The sequence below is a fragment of the Hetaerina americana genome, unplaced genomic scaffold (genome assembly GCF_022747635.1).
Source record: "Hetaerina americana unplaced genomic scaffold, ioHetAmer1.1.p SCAF_6, whole genome shotgun sequence".
Classification (NCBI taxonomy): domain Eukaryota; kingdom Metazoa; phylum Arthropoda; class Insecta; order Odonata; family Calopterygidae; genus Hetaerina; species Hetaerina americana.
The window spans coordinates 19,623,208-19,647,663 of NW_027287205.1; the positions used below are offsets into that span (position 1 = coordinate 19,623,208).

General features: G+C 36.0%; 1 protein-coding gene across 4 annotated transcripts; it reads left to right on the forward strand.

The window, feature by feature from the left end:
- The first annotated feature begins 1,026 nt into the window (after positions 1-1,026).
- Positions 1,027-15,787, forward strand: LOC139695065 (TNF receptor-associated factor family protein DDB_G0272098-like). 4 transcript variants are annotated; one of them, XM_071593679.1, is made up of 7 exons: positions 1,027-1,120; positions 1,386-1,542; positions 1,630-1,788; positions 5,234-5,545; positions 8,967-9,113; positions 12,122-12,242; positions 14,078-15,787. In XM_071593679.1, the coding sequence occupies exons 2-7, from the start codon at positions 1,458-1,460 to the stop codon at positions 15,300-15,302; spliced, it is 2,049 nt and encodes a 682-aa protein (XP_071449780.1). In that variant the 5' UTR covers positions 1,027-1,120; positions 1,386-1,457; the 3' UTR covers positions 15,303-15,787. The 4 variants fall into 4 exon arrangements, with proteins under 4 accessions (XP_071449780.1, XP_071449777.1, XP_071449781.1 ...); XM_071593676.1 differs by having other exon boundaries at positions 1,029-1,120; positions 1,361-1,542; XM_071593680.1 differs by having other exon boundaries at positions 1,079-1,120; positions 1,445-1,542.
- The last annotated feature ends 8,669 nt before the right edge of the window (positions 15,788-24,456 follow it).

Below are 24,456 nucleotides of genomic sequence, written 5' to 3' on the forward strand. Positions count from 1 at the left end.
TGTAGAAGAACCCAAACAAGTGACCACAGTTATCAAACTAAAAGTTGTGAATAAGTCACTTAATAAAGGAGTTATGAAATGCCTTCAGAATACTGAATGATATTTCATAAATATAAAAATGAGAGCAAATCAGGTATAATTATGAAGAAATTCACTCGAAGAAGTATGGTGATCGCATGCGTTAGAGTATGCAGGAACAACGGAATAAACTTTCTAATTCGTCTTCCGTCAGGACATTAGAGCGGGAGGGGCGTCAGAAGAGATAAGTTAGAATAACAGAATTTTCTGAGGGAAGGAATAAATGACAGTATGCAAGATTAGAGGACATAAAAGAGAATAACTAAGGAATTTGGTGGACGTTTAGATTCTAGAAATGGATGATACAAAAATCGATGATCTTCAGGGATGAGAGATTTAAGAGGAACTAGAGAGGATTTGAACTGGATATAGGGGAAGGGAAATGAACAATGGGTTTGGGAGAATGGGAATATTCAAACAATGGAGAATGTTAGAAGACAGGCGGCCACTGAAAATCGACTGTATTAATAATTAATTCATTATTACTCTTACTAAATGCGGAACAATGCCTGCATGAAATGGCTGCTAGAATAGTAATGGCTATTAATACTACAACCAAATCGATGTATTAAAATTAGAAACTGTTATCAGAATAAAGGTAACTTGTCTCGGCCCGTATTATTTCCTGGATTAATCTATTTTCAGCAGAAGAGAAAGATGACGATACCTTCGCCCTTTCCTATTTCGTCAGATACAAAATTTTCTTAAAAGAACACGTTGATTCACCGAACCAATGATATGCGTTCACGTTGACAGTAAGTTACTACTTTATTAAATAGCTCTCTTATAATCCTACTGACAATGGGCAGGAAATTAATTGCCCTTAAAATAATGAAATTGCTCTTTTAGCCATCGAATTTACTTCCTGTTTCTAGCCTGCTTTTTCTAATCTCCTCAAATACACAAAACTTACGATGCGCATAACGCTTACATTTTGTTCGACCAAAACAATTTCTGCGCGTTTGTGTACGTATGGTACGTATGTCTTGGTAAACTGTCAAAAAAGATTTCGTAATTTTTGAAGAACGTCGAGCAATTGACAGTAAGTGGTGCATTCTTAGCAAAATAATTGCATGTACATGATAACATTTGGATTTAGCTATATTTTTGTATGTGGTGTGTTTTACAAATATACTTCATAAACGTTGAAGGTAATGATATTTTTATAGTTAACTACGTCAGTAGAAAGCCTTTGCCCTTATCTTTAATTCGACGAAAACTGGAATCAGGCTTTATGGACTTCCATATGAAATCGGTATCTTATTTTGCTCGTAAATTTTAGTGCGCTACGCTTAAATTTCACTAAGGGAATGCTGCGGCTGTCAATAAAGATCAACCGAGTTCAGTGTTAATTTCGCTGTTGTAGAAGTTGTTGAAACATGGACAACGGTACAGCCACTAACGGTGGAGATTCTGATTTGTCTGAAAGTTGGACACTCATTGACAAAGAAACCATTGAGCAAGGTATATAAATTATCGCTTGTACTTAAATATATGAGTGTAAATTTCCTTTTTGTTCATCGTCTCATTGTGTTTGCTTCTAACTTACAGACGACGGCATACCTTCAGAAGAAATTACTACGGGGAATTCCAGTACGGAAATATTACCTGAAGCTGCAAAAGAAACTCGGGACACTTGTGAACTTTGTGAGTCGGTTGATAGCCCCGATTTACTACCTCCTGACAGTACTGTGAAATCGCCGAATGAAGGTACCTAGTGTTTAAAGCTTAACAGATAAAATCAATTTATGACTAGATTTATTAAGACAGCCTTGTGAAATTACTGCCTACCTCCAACTAAATCGTAGATTCTCTTTGCTTTCCATCCCCAACAGACTACCGGTGTTTGTCAAAGCTGCTCAAATGTCGGAAAACAGTTGTATGTACTGACCAGCTTGTGTTTTTGAGATAAGCTCTTTTATCTAGAAATCCAACGTCCATTCTATCCTCAAACGTTATAAGTCACATCTTCCATCTGCGTCATATATTTTCCCTCATATGACATCAAAGCTGCTGTCCCGAATGACGTCTATTTTGCCCCACAAATAATAAGCTCCTTCAGGAATGAGGATGTAGAGAATCTGTGTGAGGCCAAGCGAGGTTTAAGTAAATCGACGCGCTCTCGTCCTATTTGATGTGTCGATTTCATATATACGTACTCAGTCGCCGACAGCCGTGTAAACAATCGTCCCTACGCTCTGTCAAGGGGCTGTAATGTTCTTCCTGTTAATTTTGCAATTTGAGAATTCTATGTTTTGTTATTACTTGCGTTCTGAGAGCGGTCGGCACAAAAATATTGATTGGCCACTAAAGGCTGCAGCAAGAATCAAGCGATTATACACTCTCACGTTAAGGCAATGATTGCATTCAAGAACGTAGAGGTGAAAATAAATCAGAAACTTGAAGTCCTTTTAGCGGATAGCCGCGATGGTACTTAGGCGATTCTGAGGAGAGGTGTTTAAAGCAACTGTATTAAATCGGACACCAAATGCGTAAGGTTCCGAATACTCACTGGTCGGCGGATGAAACAAAACAGCTAATTGAGTGGCGGACAGAGGATTAGTTGTCCAGCCCGACAATAGGTTTCCTCGATGTCGTCTTTTAAAGTGAATACATATTACCCGGGCGAGTGGATCATTCCTTTGAATTCGTATCTTAGTAAAACTGGAACAGTGACCTGTATATTTGAGGTTGGAAAAAGTTTTGTAAAAAATCATCAATCGGAGTTCGAACTAAGCACCCATTTCATGTTATATGGGACTCAGTGAAATTATGTTGCACCTTCTCAGTATATTTCACCAAATGTATCTTTTCTAAATCCCACATGGGTGTCATAAGACAAAGCGATGCTATTTGTAAAATGTCACTGCTATTCAGCCAACACCTAATGTTAGCCGCACATTATCTCATTGAAAAGCCTTTCATCGGTAGAGGACGATATAATGACAACCAGTATTCTCCCTATTTGACAATTACTTGTGGAGATATGTACTTTATGCTGCAATCAGGGTTGTAAGGCAGGAAATGTTTGTATCATCAAGTGTAAAGTTTTACGGGAGATAGGGAAGAAAGAGAATAGACCTTTTGCGTGGAATGAAGGCAGATAAAATTGATGAGGAACAGAAGGATAAAATAGAAGTGTACAAAAGGAAATCCACATTATATATAAGAATGAATAGTTGTTAGGTACTGCCAGAACCATTATTTTGATAGGCATAGAGTATACCTGGGCCACTGCTGCTAAAACAATAGTGACCAAAAAGTTATTAAGTTCCTCTACCTACTCTTTCTAACTTCTCTGAATCTCTTTTGCTCCCAATATTAACCTATACTATATTGTTTCTATCTTTGCTGAATTACATTTGGCTCCAGTATTAACTTTCCTGTCTGCTCTTATACAGTAACGATAATTTTCCCTTTGCGGCAATATGACAATCTTCTTGCCATTATACCTTGTGCTGGTACTTTCCTCATCGCTAGAATTTCTTCATAACCTCCTTCAACTATCTATACCATGACCCTATTGGTTTTTCAAATAAGTTAATTGTTTAGTTCTCTCTACATTCCTCTTCCAAATTTTGTGGTAACATTCTTCCATTTCCATCTCATTCTTATTGTTTGCTGTGCAGCTGTTGTTATCCTATTTCCGAGGTCTACCCACTTTTTTTTCTCTCCGCCCCATCCATGCTCACTCAAGTTTAAAGTTGTTTTTTTTGGTATCCATTATGTATTATTCCTCATAACCTATAAAAGTATGTACATTATGTATATTAGAGGAATAAATGGTATGTTGTCAAGGAGTAGACCAGAAAAATCATGGATGAATCAGAGGGACTCTGGAGACAAGGCATTACAACTTTAAAGGGCAGGAGCATGAATCTACATGTACACAATACTCCATAAGCCACCGCAAGGGCATGTGGAGGGGTGGTTGTTAGGTCACCACTGGAAAAGAGAACTAAACCATTTGCAAAATCAACACATCCATGCAAACTTAAACCCACGGTGGCGTATGTATACATTCATTCAAAAACCCTTTCAACGTACCCTCATGCAAATACATACTATATACTATCAACTAACAAACGATTGCACCTTATAATGTATTAAATATTTATCCAATAATGAGCGAGCTATAATTTGACGAGTAAGAAGGTAAAATTCCACTACCACATGGACATTCAATATGTAATGGTCTACTCCCCCAAGAACACAGGAAGGGAATGTGACCCAATGCTCCAGATAGCGAGAGGGTCTCCCCTACAGAGAGAGATGAGGGATGGAAGGGGAATTTAAAAACAGACAAAGCAAAGCAAGCTATACTCTTACGAACAGTACATTATTTAATGGCATTCTAATGTGGTCGTGCGGGAAGGGTTTTGATTACAAATCACTCAAGGTTAGTGAAAGTGCATGTAATTTAGTGGAACTACTTACTCACTAGATGCTGAGGGTGGGAAGTGGAATTTTTACTACCCATAACCCTATAGTTGCTGTCCCATATTTTCTGTGGGAAGAAGTCCTTGAGTCCGCTAGTTCTGGCATCTATATCCCAAATTTTATGTACGAGACGTGATCAAAGTGACCGATGCTTGAATGAAACAATGTATAATTTCGTGGCAGTGAAAGAGGTGTACATGGATAAGGTAGCATTAAATAAATTAACACTAGGTCATAGAATCTCACTACGGAATAATTTTCATGAAATAACCTAAAATCAGAACTTTTTCACTTTACCTATGCCAAAAGGGAGTGTTATGATTTGTGTATGCGTTTAGTTGTTTGTGTACTTTGGAAATTCTTAAGATTAAATTTCCCCTGTATATTTATCGCTGCCAGTTATTTGAAATAAGAAAAGATATAGATTTTATTGAATATTCTATCAATTTTTGACTGGCCTGAGTAGCCCAAATAGAAGCCTGGCTAAGTTAGCATGTATCAAAAATAAAAAAGAATGTCACTGAATCAGGACAGTTAAGTGATTTCCTTACAGTAGTACACTGCATTATAAGTACAACTGACTATTGGTCTTGTAATGCTTGGCTTAATAAAACTGTGAAATCAGTCATGCATCCTGTGCTGACATTGGAGTTAAATACTAGACTACAAAAATATTTCCTTGGTAAAAATATATCTCTCTGCATGGATCTTGCAGGTGCGGAGAGCATTGATTCCGATGGCATCTCAATCATTAGTGAGAGTGAGGAGGAAGAGGAACTCCACCTACTGCCTTGCAATCCCCCTCAACAAGATAGAGAAGAGCTCTCAGGGTCAAGGTCATCTAATAAATACTTTGATGAAACTGACACCTCATCACAGTGTTCAAGCAAATCTCATGATTTACTAGGAACTGAATCTGAAAAGAAATATGTCCATCAACCTAACAGTGCCTTGAACACTTCACTCAATATTCTGCTAGCTATTGCCTGTGCTGCTGTTTTAGGACTCGGAATGGGACACTTTATGGGTAAGTTGACCCCTTTTTAATGTGTGAAATTAGTTGCTGTGAGAATGATGAGTATTCTACACTACCACTTAGAGTCATAGGTTTATAGAAAAGTTGAAATATATTTGAAACATTGTAATAAGTATGATGTGTTAAGCTGCATTGTGGAATTTTTGAGCATGGAAAGTTATCCATTAATTTTACAGATATGTATTAAGAAAGAGTATAAAAATGGTGACACAGCACATGTTTATAATAGCTATGTTGAACAAAAGGGAATCATGTCAAATGTGACATATATTGGCAAGGCCATTGTAATTGAATAAATTTTAATTTAATTGCATTCCAAGAATTTATTAAAACTGAAGCAGGTTTTTATTGCTGTTTTGAATGTCTAAATCAGTCTATATGGGTTAGAACTTAAAATGTAACGCTCTCAGTGCGTTAATGATGCCGAATTCATTGCTGATAATCTTTTTGCAACAATGAATTGTCCATGAATATCTTAAATATACTGATGGGTGAACAGCATGAGTATTTCAATCCTGACAATGAAAAGTAGGAGGCAACTTACATTATTCAAATTCCAGAATTTTATGTGGCGGCAAAATCCTGCATCTACATAGGACTGCTATAGGATATCAAAGCACATTTGCCAGATATTACCAATAACAGAACTATCAGTGGTGGGGGTTGGTATTTGTTTGTTGACTATTCTGTGAAATTCATGAAACAAACCAGACAGGATCAATTGGGACACTGATACAGATAACTGGTTGTTGATCAGGGCATGTATTTAATCATGTTCATCTGGCTGGTGATATTGTTGTCATGACATAATAATACCGTTGCATTTTGAAGATGTGAAATGGAATATTTTATTTTGTGATAAATGTCACATAGCTAACACATAAGCAATCATTTCCTAGGAATAAGTTTGACTTTTCCATTCCTCAAGATAGCAATGAGAGTATTATTCAGTGTCCTTTCTCCCAGTTAATGCTGCCAGTTAGTCTTATCAGCTCCTTGATAGGCCAAGTATGCCAAGAATGTCACGTAATCTTATTTATTTGTTTTGAAGAAATGTAAGAAGAGAGAGCTTCCAAACTTGCTAAAATGGAAGTTATCCCAAGAAAATCAGCTGCTGGGGATTTTCTACCTGCAGCACAGATATTCTTAGTGAAGAGGATTTGTTTGTTGATGCCATTTATGCACCACATTTCTTCAACAAATTGGCATTATTTTTAGCCATATTAGCCCAGTGATATTAGAATGTACAGCTGCGGTGAAATGTGATGTATTTTTATATTGGACATGATGGATGAAATGCCATCTGAGGATGGAGTAGATCTATTGTGAGATGACAATTCAGAATTGATAGATGGACAGAATACTACAATGGATGCTGCCAATTGTGAAGAAGATCCATGTCATTTGTCAAGTTCTTTCAATGAATGTATTGAATAATCCTGTAATCAAGTGTGTATCATACCTTTATTAATCAAAATTAAAGCTAACGTAACTGCTTGACTGTATCCAAATTTGACTTTGAAATCACTTCAACTCAAAGTGAATCACAGAATTAAAAGGATGGAAAACATGAAGTCATGGGAGAAGGAAATCCTGACTGGAGGAAAATAATGGAAAAGTTTAGAAAAAATGACAAACGATAATATGACCAATTTTTCAAACAGGGAACATCTGACAATGAGAATGCTTCAACAATAGGATATGGGAGCAGCATTTCCTCTTCATTCTGATGACATCAAATTTGTAGCATCTTAATCTTGAGTGAAAATATTCAAGTATGCAATACAATATTCATCAGCGATGATCAACTACATATATTTTCATCAAAGAGGAAGAGTTAGTGCAGAAAAAATATACACTCTACTGTAACCATTCCAATGCAGGTGTGTAAATTAATTCCTCACTTTGACCGTGCTTTTATCATCGATATGAATCAAACAGGCTGTGAATACCAGGTGCAAATTAAGAGGACTTATTCACACAGAGGTTTAAATAAACTGTTCCGCCTATATTAGTCAGCTTAACAAGTTAACTCATTTGTACACAGCTTAGTACGAATTCTCTATTTTGGGGAAACTACTGCGATCAGTATTCATTTGGTTTCAGGAACCTTTGGAGAATTTTGGTGCAAGAATTAAGTGAGATGTGGATGAGGAAGTTACTCAATATTCTAATGTATATGCGGCATCCACCAAGTCAGAAAAGTTGGTGAGACAGATGATTTGATTTGTTATAATACAGATTGTTTATATGTGGTTTATTTACGAGGGGTACTGAAAAAAAACCAGAATAGTTCTGTGGTTGGTGGAGCTTTTGCATTTCTTCCGCTAGGTGAACATAGTGTAAATTTTCCGAGTTTAGTGCAGGCATTGTTGTCATCTGGGTAGAATGTGTTCAGTCACAACAATTTTTTTTGAAGCAGTTTTGCTTGCTCCTCGTTTTTTGTCATGGTGGATTTGAGTGAACAGTGCACCGCTCTGAAATTTTGCTTCCTGCTTGAGAAAAACACTGAAGAAACTATTTTGATGTTAAAAACAGCTCTCAAGGAGTGTGCTATGGGAAAAGCTCATGCAATGGTTTTTTTGTTTCAAGGAAGGTAAAAAGTCACTTGATGACAAGGGACAGACGTCTGTCAACAACAGTCAAGCCAGTGGAAAATATCATTGTAGCATTGCCCAAAAAAGCTCGTCAAGTGAAATCAAACCATAAGACGATTTGCATTTTTTTTCGTTGTGAGAGGGAAAGTGCATTCTGAATTTGCCCCACCAGGTCAGACTATTAATCAGGCTTTCTATTGGTAAGTTTTAAAAAGATTGCATCACAGTGTGTGACAAAAAAGGCCCGATTTGTGGGAGACGAAGGACTAGTTTTCCCGCTATGATAATGCACCGGCTCGTGCAGCCATTTCAGTGCACCAGTTTTAAACCAAAAACAACATGACTCCCTTGCCCCACACCTCTTTTTCACCTGGCCTCACACCATGTGATTTATTCTTTTTTCTTTAAATGAAAAGGGACATGAAAGAACAACATTTTGATGAAGTGGAAGGGGTAAAGAAAAAATGAGGCAAGAGCTGTCGGGCATCAAAACAGATGAGTTTGAAAAATGTTTCCAGGAATGGAATTACAGATTGGGTTAATGTATTAAGTGTAATGGAGAGTAGTTTGAATGTAATAATGTTGTTTTGTTAAAAAATTAAATTGAAAAAAATAATTCTGGTTATTCTTGGGTACTCCCTTGTACTCACTCATATATCGAATTTTTACAATATTTTTAGGTTTGTTCTTGGGATTTTATATAGTGTCTCCTTATGGAATTGCTAAGCGTAGCTGTCAACAACAAACCCATCATCATCCTTAATTGTTGATTCTGTTTAGTTCAAGCATTCATAAATCCAAATATTATTTTTTAGGTCTTCAGGAGGAATGTCCTGCTGGGAGTGCTGTAGACGATAACGTTGTGAACACCTCCCAGAATGAGGAGTTGTCTGCATTGCTGTTGAAAAAGTTGGAACTTGAAAATAATGCTCTTAAAGAGCAATTTGCCAATTTACAATCAGGTTAGTGCTCGTGTGCATTTCTTTTCTGATCAAGAGTGTGATTTAGTCACAGGTCTTTCTAGTTGACGTATCAAAGTATTTCCATTATAAATTAACTTGATCATATTTCCATTTGCAGTACAGCTCTGTAGTTCTAGCTCTAAATTTTACTGTGGGTGTACTTAAAATAATCATTATAAGTAGTGTATAAAATCCACTTTAACTGGTAGATATTTATAATTTTGAATCACACATTGCAGTAAAATCTCATTGCTTTGATCTCAATTAATTCAAAAAATGCATAACCTAAAGCTAAGATTTGTCTCTGACCAAAAACTGTGAGACCTTTCATGCTTTTTAATAGGGATAACTCATAATATATGTGCCTTGAAATTTGAAACCATGACCTGTGGGCTTGCAAACCTGTCATGTATTTTAAAATTTTACTGAAGATAATTTTAAGTGTTCATCATTAAATGTTTCTGTTTCAATGTAATAATTTCAGAATGTAAAATTCATTTGCCTTGACTGGGATTCAAACCTGGATCCATCCATGTCTGGCCGAGTGCTTTAACCAGTTTAGCTATTGAGGCGTTCTCTTACACTCCAAAATTTTGGAGGCTTTAAAGGAACAAGATGCCATGACAGAGTGTAAGAGGATGCCTCGATAGCTTAACTGGCTAAAGCACTCGGCCAGAAATTGAGAGATCCGGGTTTGAATCCCAGTCATGACAAATGATTTTTACCCTCTGAAATTGTTGCATTAATGAGTTAAGTAAAAGAGTTAATTCTTGCATTACCTCTCAACTTATTTATTAATTTTGAAACGGAATGCATTTACTCATTAGAAAAATCTAATCCAAATAATCATGTGACAGAAGAACTTAGGGGAAATGTGCTGTGCAAATTCCAGGAATCGAAGTAGATACTACTTATAATTTGAACATCCTGTGCTCCTAGTCATCATGTTTTAGATACAAGTGCACTCTAAAATTTAAAGTCATGTCACAATATAGGAAAACACATTCCACAAAAATGTTTCTCCCTTCACCAAAACTTCCATATACCTTGTTGATATCTCAGAGTCAATAATTTACAGTTAAATGCATGTAAGCTTACAAGTTGTAATTAAATAATATAACAGAGTAACTTAATGTGACAAAAATGAAAAAATAGTTGATGAACTTTTAGTTAAATTTCAATGCAACCAATTATTTTTATGTACTTTTGTTAGTTGTAATAAGATTAGTTGTGTATTAATTTGGTGATGAACCTGATTTTTACAAATTCAGTGTAATTGTGCTACAATTCAGTATTTTTTACAAGATTAGTGAGCATTGACAATAGTTTGGAGAAGTATTATGTACACATACTACGTTTGCGTATGCTAAAAGTAAATATGAAAGTGCTGCCTTAAAAGAGATTTCCTTCTTGTGAGATAATGAAAGGGAATCTAACTGCAGCTCAATTACAATTGTATCAAAAGCATAAAACTGTCTACCCACTTTAACAGGTGTGACTCCGATAGAAAAAACAACCAGAAAAAGATACATTTCCAAAGTTTGCTCCAAAAAATTTAGTTACATAGATTTCAGGGGTTATATCCAGTGGTCAGGAGTCCATAATTGACCAATCACACCCACAAATAGGCAGTTATTATACCAGTTTCTTGAATTTTGAAAATAAAGCAATATTTTACTGTAATCTAAATTTAGTGGATAAGAATTTACAGCTAACACGGTGTGCGTTAAGGGAAAAATTTGAAAACAATTAAATTTATGTCGGAAATGGGGTTACTTTGATGCAAAATCACGATCTATTCATGAATTCTAGGGCTCAATATAAGTTTAGGTAAAAATACACCTAAGTCCCAAAATATCTGCAGAACTTGTTGGAATGAATTCATTTTGAAGTTAACTATCAAAACTTTGTTGTCCCCCCAAAATTGTTTAATTGGCCATGACCCAGGCTTCATTGTGCAACATCATCGCCAGATCATCAGCTTGAGTATAGCATTTTAAATCAAATCTGTCATTTCTGTAAAAAGGTTTGTGGAATGGCCAAGTGGTTTTCAATCCAAAATATCAAAAATTGTCTACTTACATATATTATACATTAAGCCCTCGCTAATGGAGGCCCGCTCAATCTGGGTGGAGTTCAGCCAGCTAGTGTGGTTGGCTTCTTGTGGGGTCACAAGATGGCTGCATCGAGTACTTTTCCAAAAAATGCATTTTGCTTGAAAGTTTCCCTGGTCATGGATGAAAACAGGTAATAATTCATCATTTTTTCAGTTGTATTGTAAATTATGAATGTCAACTACTACATGAAGCAAATTATTCATTTGTTCAACAAAATTCTACATATTCACGACATAATTGTTTATGATAGATAACCAGTTAGTTAAATACCATTGTTGTTGTATTCAATTACCATTAAAAAAACTCAAAACCATCAGATGTATGATGATGTCTTTCTTTCAGTTACTTGTGTCAAATCCCTGATTAATCTGGATTTCTCCTAATCTTGACAACCTCTGGCCCCATAAGTGTATAATCTGGATTAATGAAGGTTTACTGTATATACATGTACATCGCCAGATATAACCCAATATTCTCTTCATCAGACACCTCTCGTCATTACATGCAACAATCGACCCTACTTAATATTTCAATGCAGATACCTTTTAAATGAATCAATCACATTAATAGGTTTGTCACAAGGCAGAAAACAAACTGAGTTTTCACAGAAGGTGACCTCATTTGGGTATTATGGGATAATTTTAAATAAATTTTTTAATATAAAATTAAAAAATTCAGTACTCTTACTTTATGGACATCCCTCGTATATCTGGTACCTAATTTACTTTTCAATTTATATCTGGTCCTTACATAAAAGGGGGAAGTGGTTATATTGCTTTATGTGCATGTGTCCCCAATGGTCCGAGTGAAGGACTGAATATCAAAGCTTAATTGTATAGTGAACTGCAATTATTTGGAAATAATGCCTAATTGATGACATTAATTTTCCAGTGATTGAAGAAATCCGCCGCAATAATTCCATTTCTCCATGTCACAACAAATACCTCCATGATAAGAATGCTGAAACTTTAGACAGAAAGGAGGAGGAGAAAGTACTCAACACTATGATGGGGTAATTTTCATTTGGTATCTCCGGTTATTCATAATATCAATTTAATGCATTCAAAAATAGTAGATAGTGGATGCTTCTGTAATTTACTCTAATGGCTTAAGTATTATCAAATAAGGCAGTGGACATACCAACTACCCCCTGCAGGACCAATCCCTACCCAAATACAGTGAACTCCTGTTAGCACGCTTTTGAAGATACATGGAATTCTGAACATACTAAATGGTAAAACATGCAAACCAAGGTTGACCTTTTATGGCAAGTTGTGATATAGGTAACATAACTTGAGGATAGGTAGTTTTGACGTATTAATTTTCATTTGGTATCTCCAGTTATTCTTAATCTCAATTTAATTCATAGGTAATTTAAGATACGTAATTTTAAATTTAAGATAGGTAATTTTGATGTATTAATTTATTTATCTTCACTCTGTTACTCTATGGAGATAACATATTGACCAAACCTTTCATTACATCAATATCATTAAATAAATTTACTATGTTTTGTGAAAATACTTCCCTTATACCTACATTATTGACACTTCATAAGTTGAAGTCAGTGCCTCTATCCTGTTACCAAGTCATGCACAAAAAGTAACTTAGCAACATAGTGGTTTAACCTACTCATATACTTAAAACAGTTAAGCGAAGTATTAATTATAAAAAAGTCCGCTAAATACATGCCATTCTCTCAACTAATTATTTATTAGTTGTGAGCATTCTAATTATGTATACAGAAATAAAAATGCTCTGTCAAATACAAGAGTTATTAAATATGAAGATACTGTTTTACAATAATAATGTTTGAAATGATGAAAAAAAATTTCAGTATTGGCAGATGTGCCAAAAACATAACCAAATACAATCACTTTCGAGTGCACATTGACTAGAACTTTTCAGAAGCAACAGAACTGCCCACCAGTCTGGAATTTACTTTTAAATAAACGAAATAGTGCCAAACTGAATGATCTAAAAATGTTACAGTAAGAAAACCTGTTACTGCTCTGCTACCAGCCCATTCATTTCATATTATGTCCATCCAATTCTTCTACAAGGATAATCCCAGATGTACCCGACACAACAAATTATTACACAAAAATTTTGGAAAAAAATGTTATTTATTTTGTCATATAATCTCCTTTCAGCTCTATACACTTTTCCCAGCGATGTTCAATAAGTTCGATACACTTTTTATTGTAAGAACTGTCTTGCTCGTCAAAATAGCCATTAACTGCCGACATCACTTCTTTGCGGTTGGAAAATCTTTGACCACCGAGCCATTTTTTTCAAGTTTGCAAACAGAAAATAATCTGAGGGGGCTAAATCTGGTGAATAGGGTGCATTAGGTAGCAACTCAAACTTAAATTCATGAATTTTGGCCATTGCATTAACGGATTTGTGAGCTGGTGCATTGTCTTGATGAAACAACACGTTCTTCTTAGTGGAATGCAGCCACTTTTGCTTGATTTCCTCACTCAAACATCGCAATAAGTTTGTATAAAAAATCACCGTTGATAGTTTTTCCTTAAAAAATAAATATGTTTTTTTTGCAAAAATTTTGTGTTTTCTTCGTTGGGTTGGGTACTTAGTACTCGTAAAATACTTGTACTCATACACATAACCCACCGTCATCAACCTATATATTAGTTTGATACTTTAATTTTATTTACATACTTCGGTTTACTTTATTTTGTTGACAATCTGTACATATTTCAATCATTTTGATAGTTCTGTGGTGTTTATTTCTTAAGATCATGGTGGGAAAGAGTCATACTGAGACCAATTTCATGAGTAATTTATTTAACTGATTAAAACCTTTGATAATTTTTTTAATTCCAGGGCAAAGTGCGAGGTAGCGCAGGAACTTCCAGCAAAGCACGGTGTTGAGGGAGGAATGCCAAAGCAGAGAAAGAAGGATTCATCTCGGGAGAGGGCAAATACTCGTGATGACACATACGAGAGGACTTCCTCTGGTGGCTTTCCCACCCCTCCTGATGAAACCACGAATGGCAAAGATGAGACATTTCCCAAATTGGAAAAGTCCCTTGAAGACCTTGCCTCACTATTCCACAGCACACTAAATGGGGAAAAGAGTTTACCAGAAAGTTCACAAGAGGCATTGAGTGTGGCATTCACAGTGTTTTCTTCCCTGATGGACAATGTCCAGGAGAAGTTGAATGGCCTCAAGAAGAACATGGATGAAGGTACGCTCAATTTTGATGTCCCAATGAAGGCAATTAGTAAAATGGAAGATGTCATCCAGAAGACGTCACAGAAAATTCAAAAGGTTGCAAAGGATGCATTGAAAGAGGGCCAGCCCCTGTATACCATATCCAATGGCATTACATCCAAGCTGCGAACTATAAATAAGAAGCTTGAAAACAAGTGGTGCCAAATCAAAAAGAATCTCTCAAAGCAAAGCCCTGTCTTGGGTTGGTTGGATGAGCAACTCTTCCACAACTGTAGTGATGAAGATGGTGAAGATGATGGCACAAATGAAGATGCGGGCCTAAATGGGTTCCCAGGATCAATGGATGACATAAGAGTGGAAAACTCAGACTTATGGACAAAAAAGAGGAAATTCGATCAGAATGATGCCATGAACGACAAATACATAAACCTTAATTCAAAGAAAGTAAAGACTTCAAGTAGTGATGAAGAGAGTTACAAAATTAAAGAGAGGGCTCTTAAAAATGAATACAAACCGGAAAATTTGAGAGAGAAGTATAAATATAGGGAATATAAAGACCCTAATGCATTTGACTTTGACTACAACCCCAAGAAAGGTAGAAACAAGGAGAATCGGTATCCAAAGATGGAAAATAAGAGAAGGAAGGAGATGGATGTTAAGAATGGTGGTGCTCGGGAGAATGGTCGATACAGTGCAAAGCAGTACGAATTGGCGAATAGTGGGGAGTGGGTGGAGGCCATGTTCAACTCGAGGGCCGAGCGGCGGAGAGACGAAAGGCGAAGTGATTGGGTCTTTGCTCGAGCTCGATCTCGTACAAAATCGAGGGATATTCAACCTTCCCGTTGGTACTTTCGCAAAGGTGAAGAAAAGTAATGAATAGAGGATTTATGTCCCCCTGAAGAAGAAATGTCCAAGGATAATCAGAGTTTATCACTAACGCAAAGCTTTAAAAAAAATTAGTCTGTGAGTATTTTTGTAGATTTCAAAAACATTAGGAATTGATGTGGAATGTTTTAAAATGTGTGAAAATTGTGATGTTGTACATTTGTTGTATATAATAATGTAGTTAAATGTAGTTGACATATCAAATTTTCTTGTGGAAAGGAAATGTTTTTTAACTTGAAAGAATGTTTTATCAACATTAGTAGTTGAAAATAGTGTGTGCAATATACACTTTTATTTTTTGTTTGTCCTCCTTTTTTTACACTGTCCTTTTTTAATAGATCTGGCTTTTTGTTAGTTTTTCTAAGAGATATTTTTCTTGACTCTTCTAATGAAAAATCATTTTTTTCTTGAGTGTACTTTTTATTTTGGCAATATAATTTCTGATACCCATTAAATTATTTTTTAAAAAAGCATCTCTGGTCTCTTATTGTGTGATCTTCATAACCACAATAACTTCATATATGCTCATATATTTCCTCTGTATAGTGGTGAGGATATGAATGTTGAACAAAATTAAATAAATTTATTCAATTAATTATACTCGCACAATTCAATATTCCCTCTTTTATAAGGGCAGAAAAACCCTCTTGTCAAATCAAAAAGTTATCAGCGAAGAGCTTTGACAGCAATCTGAACATGAATTTGAAGGGAGAATGACAGATTCTGACTACAATGAACCCACTTACACAGGAGCTCTGGCTAAGATTGCCTGCTGTTTAACATATTTCACTGCAGAATAGGCTTAACAGGCATGTTGGTTGTGAATTAAAATGAGTTGCTTTTACTGTTTTATTCCCGAAATTTTAATATTACAATGAGGAAGGAAAATTAGCAAAAGTTAAAAGTTGCGGCCTTCATGGAAAACTTTTAGGAAAAGTCCAGCATAGCCAATTCATCATTAACTTGAGCTGTACTCACTTTGTGGAAAGTTAATGATGACAGACCATTGAGCTTTGTCATAAATAAAAATAATCAAAATTATTCTATTTCTAATTTTAATATAAACAGAAAGGTTCACAGACCTGAATGGACTTTTCAATAAATATAGTTTACTGATCACCTGCAAATTCAGCTTTTCAAGTAAGACTTCACTTTGTATAATGTCGAGTTAGTACTCCTAGGCATAACCATAGGCGATGTCAAAGTACAAAGAATATTCAGTGTCTATATTAATGGAAGAAATTTCACAATAACTCTCCTCCAAAACATTGAGCCCATTTTTGCTGCCTTTTTGGTCCTCTGTAATTTTCATCGCCAATTAACTTGGCCCTCTTGTGATAATAATCCCTGGTAAAATTTCAGCTAATTGCTAAATGTATATAACAGGTTTTCGTTAAAATTGATATGGTCAGAAAAATATTTAAAGCCTACAAGTACATTTATTGGTTAAATGTTCTCTTAGATCACTCATAAAAAATCAATGTACCATTGAAAACATCTGTAATAATCTTCAGGTTTTTCCTAATTTTCTGTCACAGAAGGAATATTTTTTGTGCTTGTCCTTTCACTTAAATAGAAAGGGAAATGTCCATATTCTTGGCCATTTCCAGAAAGTATTTGTTGATTCAGTGTAGCAATGTCAAAAAAGGAAACAATGAATTACACCACTGATTCCCGAAGTTTTCTTTAATAGTTTTACTTGGAGGTAAAACACATTTTGTCTAGCCAAATTAATAAATACCCTATTTATTAAAAATGCACACTTTTAGTGATCTTAACTAGAATAAAATTATGAAAGATAGGAGTGATGGAATGTAGTCATAAGACATACAATAGATGCCATGTTCAATAAAAATGCTCTGGACATGACAGAAAGTTGCATATGTTGCAACTCTACAGCTGCCTACTACAGTTTTTCTGTCTTTGCGGTTCCTGCAAATAAATAATTATGGATGGAATCAAGTCCATCCTAAAAATACTGTGCAAGCGATATATGTTTTGGGGATTCAATTATGCAGTTCATATGTGTAGAATTTAAAAGTTTTTTTCTTTAAAAAAGCCTCAAATAATTAGTCTCATTGCTTTCAACTTGCAGGCAAAATAAAACTTTGGACAAGGCAAATGGAGGGTAAATCAATTCCATACATATGTACCCTCCTCACAGTATTAAAAATGATGACAGAAAAAACTACAACCCTTTCATGTGGACTACAGTTGAGATCTGGTGGGAGGGCTGGTATGTTCTCTTGACCCCTAAAACTATGCTGGTGGGTGCAGTGATATTTGCATCTGGTAGGATCACCCATGCCAGATAGGTCAAATGGTAGGAGACATATTTAAGACAATTTGCACAGCATCCAATCCTCAGCAAAATGAATTCAAAGGCATCTGATCTCGACCGGGTAGCCATTTTAGTGATGGTGTTACATTAAAAACACTATTGAGGAAGGCAATAGGAAACCACATGAATTGTGATGGAAGCAAGTATAGAAGTGAGTTCTGGCAACTATAGGACTTGGCTGTGCTCGGCAAAGAGAGAGAGAGCAAGAGATTTCGCATGAAATCCTTCCAGAGCAGAATCGACAGCTGCAGCACAAAAGTGGAATGAAACTGTTAGAATAGGACTTTGAATGCTAGGATAACATTGAGGACAAAGATAATTAGAAAGTATAAAGCAGGAGATGGAGGGAGGAAATATAGATGTTTTAGGGCTGTGCTAAGCGAGATGGAAGGATGGTAGTGATTACTGGAGTGATAATAATAATATAGAGTAATATACAGCGGAGGAGATAAGACCAGAGAGTTGTGGCAATACTATTGAACAAAATGGTATGAAGAGGAGATGTAAAAGACCAAGTATTCATGTCCACATGCCCTCAACCAATCATAGGGAGGAAGAAGTCAACAGGGTATATCAATCAATTAGAGGAAATAATTTCAGATGTTCCAGGGAGGAAATACATATGTATTTGATGGCGATGAGAGATTTATGCACAATCTAAATTAGTATTTAACATGTTCTTTTTAAATAAATTAAACCAATGAATTTGTAATGCAAGTTCATTCTTGATGATTATAACTATGGGTATCAATATTTATTGTTGGCTATCCTTTGTTCCTGACAATGTTATCTCCAATTGTTATGAAAGCTAGAAAGTTGACGATGCTGAAGATGGTGTAGTTACCAAAAAAGTACTATAGTAAAAACCCAGTTTTTCTTTTCCCATTGGAAATTTTCTAAGGTTTTAATAATTTGTCCAGCTATTTGAAGCTATTCTTCCTCGTATTACAAACGCTAATCTTTATATATCTATTTTTATGTTGAAAAATGATCATCAAACTTTTAATCACCATTGTAATTTGTCATCAAATACTTCCTCCTCATAATAACAATCACTGTATACAAGAATGTGTCTCTAAAGCTAGTTTTTACCTTGTATTTTTCTTCATTCATTCTTTATAAACAAATCTTTCTACTTCTTTAAATTTCTCATTAATGCAAGGGAGCGGAATATAGTGGTTTTCCATTCCAATCCATATTCCTCTGAATCATCACATCATCTCTGCATCAGCCTTTCGTGTAATTATTGTAACAATATGGAGAGATGTGCATAGTTTTACTTTAACAAGCAATGGATATCCTCCAGGTGGTCACTTCAATATTCATTTGTATGTGGAGTCATAGTGACATAGGGAATTCTAAACAATGCTTCTATTGATGAGTAGGATATTTCTGAAAAATTCCAAAGAAACTGCGGGAGATGACGCAACAGTAACTTTTAACGGAGTCATCCGCTAATGTGCATTTCAATGCAACAATTTCAGAGTGTAAGAATCATTCACCTTGACTGGGATTTGAACCCAAATCCCTCAATATCCGGTCGAGTGCTTTAGCCACTTAAGCTATCAAGGCATCCTCTTAAACTCTGAACTTTGTTTTCTCCCATAAGGAACTGAAAAGTGGATGACCATCAATGTCAACAAACGATACCCACATTAACAGTGTGAATAATTTAGTGAATGCAAACCGTAGTTACAGTTTCAAGAAGATCACCAATGAAGTTGAAATTAGTGTTGGATTGTGTTTCACCATTTGGCATAAGAGACCACAAAAGTGGAAAAACAAGTCTTGGTACTTTCATCAGGACAATACACTGGCGCGCACATCATTGTTTGTTAGCAAAAGAGCACACTGGTGATTCTCCAGCCATCCTATTCTCTGGATCTTTCTCCAGTGGACTATTTCCTATGTTGAAATCCACCCTGAAAGAATGCTGATTGGAAACTATTGAAGGCATTCAATAAAATTGTTCCACAGACTTAAAGGCTATCCCAAAATAAGCATTCCAGATGGCATTCAAAAGCTATAAAAAAATGCTGGCAGCCAAGGGCTGTAGTTCGAAGGCTATATGCATGATTAGAGGGTAGCTAATAAAATCAAGTATTTATTCAAACAGTTTCATCTTTTTTTGAACAGACCTTGTATTTACAGTATGAAACTAACTTTCAATTTTCCACGTATTCAATGGTTTTCCATTCAGGAATGTTTTGGGAACAACCCTGAGGTTTAAATGAGATCAGTGGCTTAGACTTTGAGAGAAAAGGGAAACAGTCTCCAATCTCCAAAGTCTGTTTCCACATGTATCACCAGGAACCACAAACTTTCAACACTTTTATGGCAGTAGGGTGGGAGATGTTCTTGACCAAGTGAGAGTGCTGATGATGATTAAAATTTCTCATTAACCTAGCTGTTTTACACATTTCAACATTTTTTCAACATTTCAAATGCAGAATTACACAGAGCATTAAAAACAGCTTTGGATGAGAAAATTTAGGAACTGGAAACTATCACAACAATATTTTCTTCTCAACTTACAAGGTCTAATCTTTTCATCATCAGTTTTACACTTCACTGACCTCTCCTAAATTTCCTTCTGTGGTCATAAAACCCTGCCTAACACTGTTAGGTATTTTATACTGTCTAAGTTGACCTATTAGAAATCTTAAATATAGTATAATGAATAATGTCCCCATAATCATACTTTTCTATATATAAACTCTGTATTCACATTTTACCAGCCACCAGATGATAAAGATGAATCAATACTAGGATTTAGCATATCAAAAGTTTCTAATCCCAAAACAACATTTGCGACATTATGAACAATGGGGATTTAAATGTCCCATTTAATTAATGGAGTATATATAGTTTTAAAACAGGGGGTAAAGACAAATATACCTGAAAGTTGCTATAACATCCCTTTAATTGAACCTTATCCATCAACCTGCCATGTCACCAACTAGGGGCAATAATATTCTTGATTTGCTAACAATGAACCTACCCAATAGTCTCAAAAATAGAAAACACTAAAGGAATTAATGACCACAGAGCAGCAAATGCTAAGTTGTCCCTATATGGGGTCTGAAATGATAAGCCCAAAAGAAAAATTTCCTTGTTCACAAAAGGCGACTATGGTAGTTTATAATGAGTGTCACAGAGTTTACTTCCAAATTTCAAGAAAGATAGCAAACACCAAAAACCTGAGGAATCATTTACTTGACAAAACATGCTCAGCAGTCAACAGGTTCATTCCAAGAAATCACCCCCTGCCACACACTCTAGCAGTGACTTGCAGAGTACCATATGTATTTGTGTATGTACACATATGCATTTATACTGTAGCTCCATAAGAAGAAACATGACGAATTTTTGGTCAATAGTTCCATGGTAAAATACCCTTTAACATCCAAAAGTAACAACAAAGAGTATCATGGTAAAGTTACAGGGGGTCACCCATCCAACCTCCATCTGGGCCCAACATTGCTTAACTTCAGTGATCTAACAGGCACTAGTGTGTCAATGTGGCTAGGTCATATCCCTCAAAAAATCCTATGGTAGTTTGGAACAGAGTTTCCCTCCAAGTCATACATGTATGTATTATTATTTCACCCATTGACAAAGAACGGCATCCAGAAGTCCAAACAAATTCATGCTTCTACCAAGAGGATGGAGTATAGTCGATTTGGTAACCTTGTCAAGGATGAGAATGAATTCACTAATAAATCTGCCTCCGTCAGGATTCTAACCCACCCACGGTCAGAGAGCCCAAAAGACATCACCATAAAAATGAAATGTAACACAATATCTCTCCACAAGCATTCCTTTCAGTAAGAAAAAAACTGTATTTTCTCTTTCAGCCAGAATATCTATTTTTATGATTTGTTCAATCAAGAGTCAGCTACACAAAATGATTTTGACAAGGTGACACTTGGGCATGACCAAGGAGCAACCAGTAGACTCACCAAAACCACCTTGTATGCCAATCTCTGTGGAAATCCAACCAAACTGGGATCCTCATTGATGTCCCCTCACTGCAGTCCCTTCACTGGAGCCTCCACTGGAGCCTCCCCTGCCCACGTTTCCTGTGAGTTGGGAAAAAGCAAAATGAATTCAGGAAAGAAAGAGACTCGAATGAAACACAAGTAAAGTCATCCATGCCAAGTAGGATGAAAGGCAGAAACTATATGATGGTAGTTTACAAAGTGTCTGTTCCTTAGAGAGGTGACCACAAAGGTATCTGACCCCATTGGGGAGCCCATGTGAATCATGGTTTCACATTAAGAACATCATTAAGGAAGGCAACAGGAAACTACCTAAATTATTTGTTTCAAGAAATGATGATGGATCAGAATATGAAAACTATCCCTGGCAACTATGGCCCTTGGCCCACAGGGAAGAGTGTTTTTCTCAGTAGCAGAGGCAAGCCCTCCACAGTTATCATTACATGAAATTCTTGTACAACCGAGTGGATGAAAGAAAATTAAGTACAGAACCAAAATGTCACATGAAAAGTACTGCTGAAGTACTTGGTACAAATAGGATATATATGGACATGTTAAGCTCCTCTTTTTCCTAAGGCATCACAAGCTTATCTCTGTCAAGATATTTCTGTTTATAGGCACTTACAGACAAAAGCCTGCATATGAGGAGTGTTCAATAAATAATGGGAATTTCAGTTACATGGAAATAATTTTATCAACTCTTCTATCTCACTGTTATCCCCTTTGAAATAGCCCCCATTAGATATTATATACTTATGCTCATATGCTTTTTCCTATCCTCTAAACACTTCTGAAACTCAATCTCTGGTATAGATCTCTCAGCAATGCATATTTAATCTCATCTTTACTTGTGAAACAATGGCCCTTTAAGGTTCTCTTTATTTTTGGGAACAGAATGATGCCACATGGGGCCATGTCCGGCAAATATCGAGGCTGGGACATCATTCCAGTGCTGTGTTTGGCCAAACATTCATGAACAAGCCGTGAAGTGAAGCGAATAAATACTATTGTGGTGCAAAAGCTATCCATTGTTTCTCCACAAATACTGGTGTTTTTTTTGCATTGCTTCATTCAAATGGCACTGAACTTTTAAGTATTTAGTACTCTTTATTGATCATTTGACCTAGTGGCAACAACTCATGGTGCACTACGCTGTGCATTATTTGAAATTACAAAATTCCTGTTATCTTTTTAACACACCTTGTAAACTGTATCTCCATGTAAAGTCACAAAGGATATTCACACAAATGGATAAAAATGGATTTTCATGATGAGGTCAACATCTGCACTCTTTTCTTCCACATTAGAGTCTGATGGTGTTACTTGAGTAGTTCAACTTGGTGCAATCTAGCTGTCCAAGGTCTTGAATGGCATTGTCAGTCAGAGGAATGACTCTAGAGGGGAATAGAAGGAAATCAGTGAAGGGTAAACTTTGAAAATGCCAGTATAGTTTGCATCAGGGGCCATCTTCTAACTATGCAAGACAATTTGACTTTTACCCCTCCATCCTTCTTTGTAAGACATGCAACAACAAGCTAGTGACTGGTTCTCATTTAATTAACTAGTTTTAAATAGCAAAAAATCACAAAATATCATGTGGTCTTAGAAGTGCTGGTAAAGCTGATAGCTCTGTCAAGCTCCTAGGGTATTTTAGTGACTCTAATCTTTCCTGGAAAAGACATGTAACTGCAATCTCCATAAAACTTTCCAAGAACCACTTCCTAATCAGCAGACTTAAAAGCTGTGTTACTGAAAAACATTTGAAACTTGCCTATTTTGTCTTTTTCCAAATTAACCTTAGTTTTGGCCTAAGGCTTTGGGGACATGCAAGTGACATGCAAGTGACATAAAAGCTCTAATTATGTTACAAAAGAAAGCAGTCAGGATTATAACCAGCTCTGGCCATCATGATCACTGTCGTCCACCAATTGTCAGGCTAGGGGTGATGATGGTCTTTAACATATACATTTACCAGTTCTTAATTAATGCAAAAGATATAAATAATCTTTATGGCTCCATGCATTTTCCATGTACACCTATGTTTATTGTGATGCTTTCAAGTGTTCATTATGATTAGGCCATTCCTCCACCAGAACACTATTGTTTTCACCCAGTGTCATTTGTTGTTGTAAAACCATAGTCACTTACCTCACTGCCATCTCTTCCTTTGTCTACAATTACATCCCAACCCCCCATTCTCGACCTGACACGGAGATGTCGTTCCAATTGGTGAATATTTGATTCCTACCCGGGTGCACGTGTCATTAGTTCATAAGATAAGTTTCAAATTGTTCTCTCAAGTAGTTTGTTTACATGCATTGTTGCGGTAAACTTCTTTCGTATTTTTCGTTAAAATGGAAAAACTTAAACTTTGTGCGGTCATAAAGTTCTTTATTTTGGATCAATTAACCCCTTAAAAAATTCATCCAAAGTTGACCAAAGTGTAAAGGGACTCTGCTCCTTCAATGTCAACTGTTAAAAACCGTGGGCAGCTGAATTTAAACGTGGTCTCAATTCCATCGAAGATGATGCATGTGAAGGACAGCTGTAAACCAAAACCACATCAGAAACCATCAAAAAGGTGCTCGATATCATATTGGACAATAGGCGAGTGAAAGTGGGTGAGATACGATAAGACCATGGGGATATCGAAAGTAAGGGTGAGAAACATCTTGCACAAAAAATTAGGGATGCAAAAGCTCTGCGCAAGGTCGGTGCCGCATTTGCACCAATTTTGTGCGGCAATTTGTCACCATGGATGAAACACGGGTCCACCATGACACACCAGAAACAAAACAGC

Bases quoted from the DNA above. Each gene is read 5' to 3' on its own strand.
- LOC139695065 (XM_071593679.1), top strand. From the start codon at position 1,458: ATGGACAACGGTACAGCCACTAACGGTGGAGATTCTGATTTGTCTGAA. The intron at 1,543-1,629 runs GTATATAAATTA...TCTAACTTACAG, and splicing joins CAAAGAAACCATTGAGCAAG to ACGACGGCATACCTTCAGAA. The intron at 5,546-8,966 runs GTAAGTTGACCC...ATTATTTTTTAG, and splicing joins CGGAATGGGACACTTTATGG to GTCTTCAGGAGGAATGTCCT.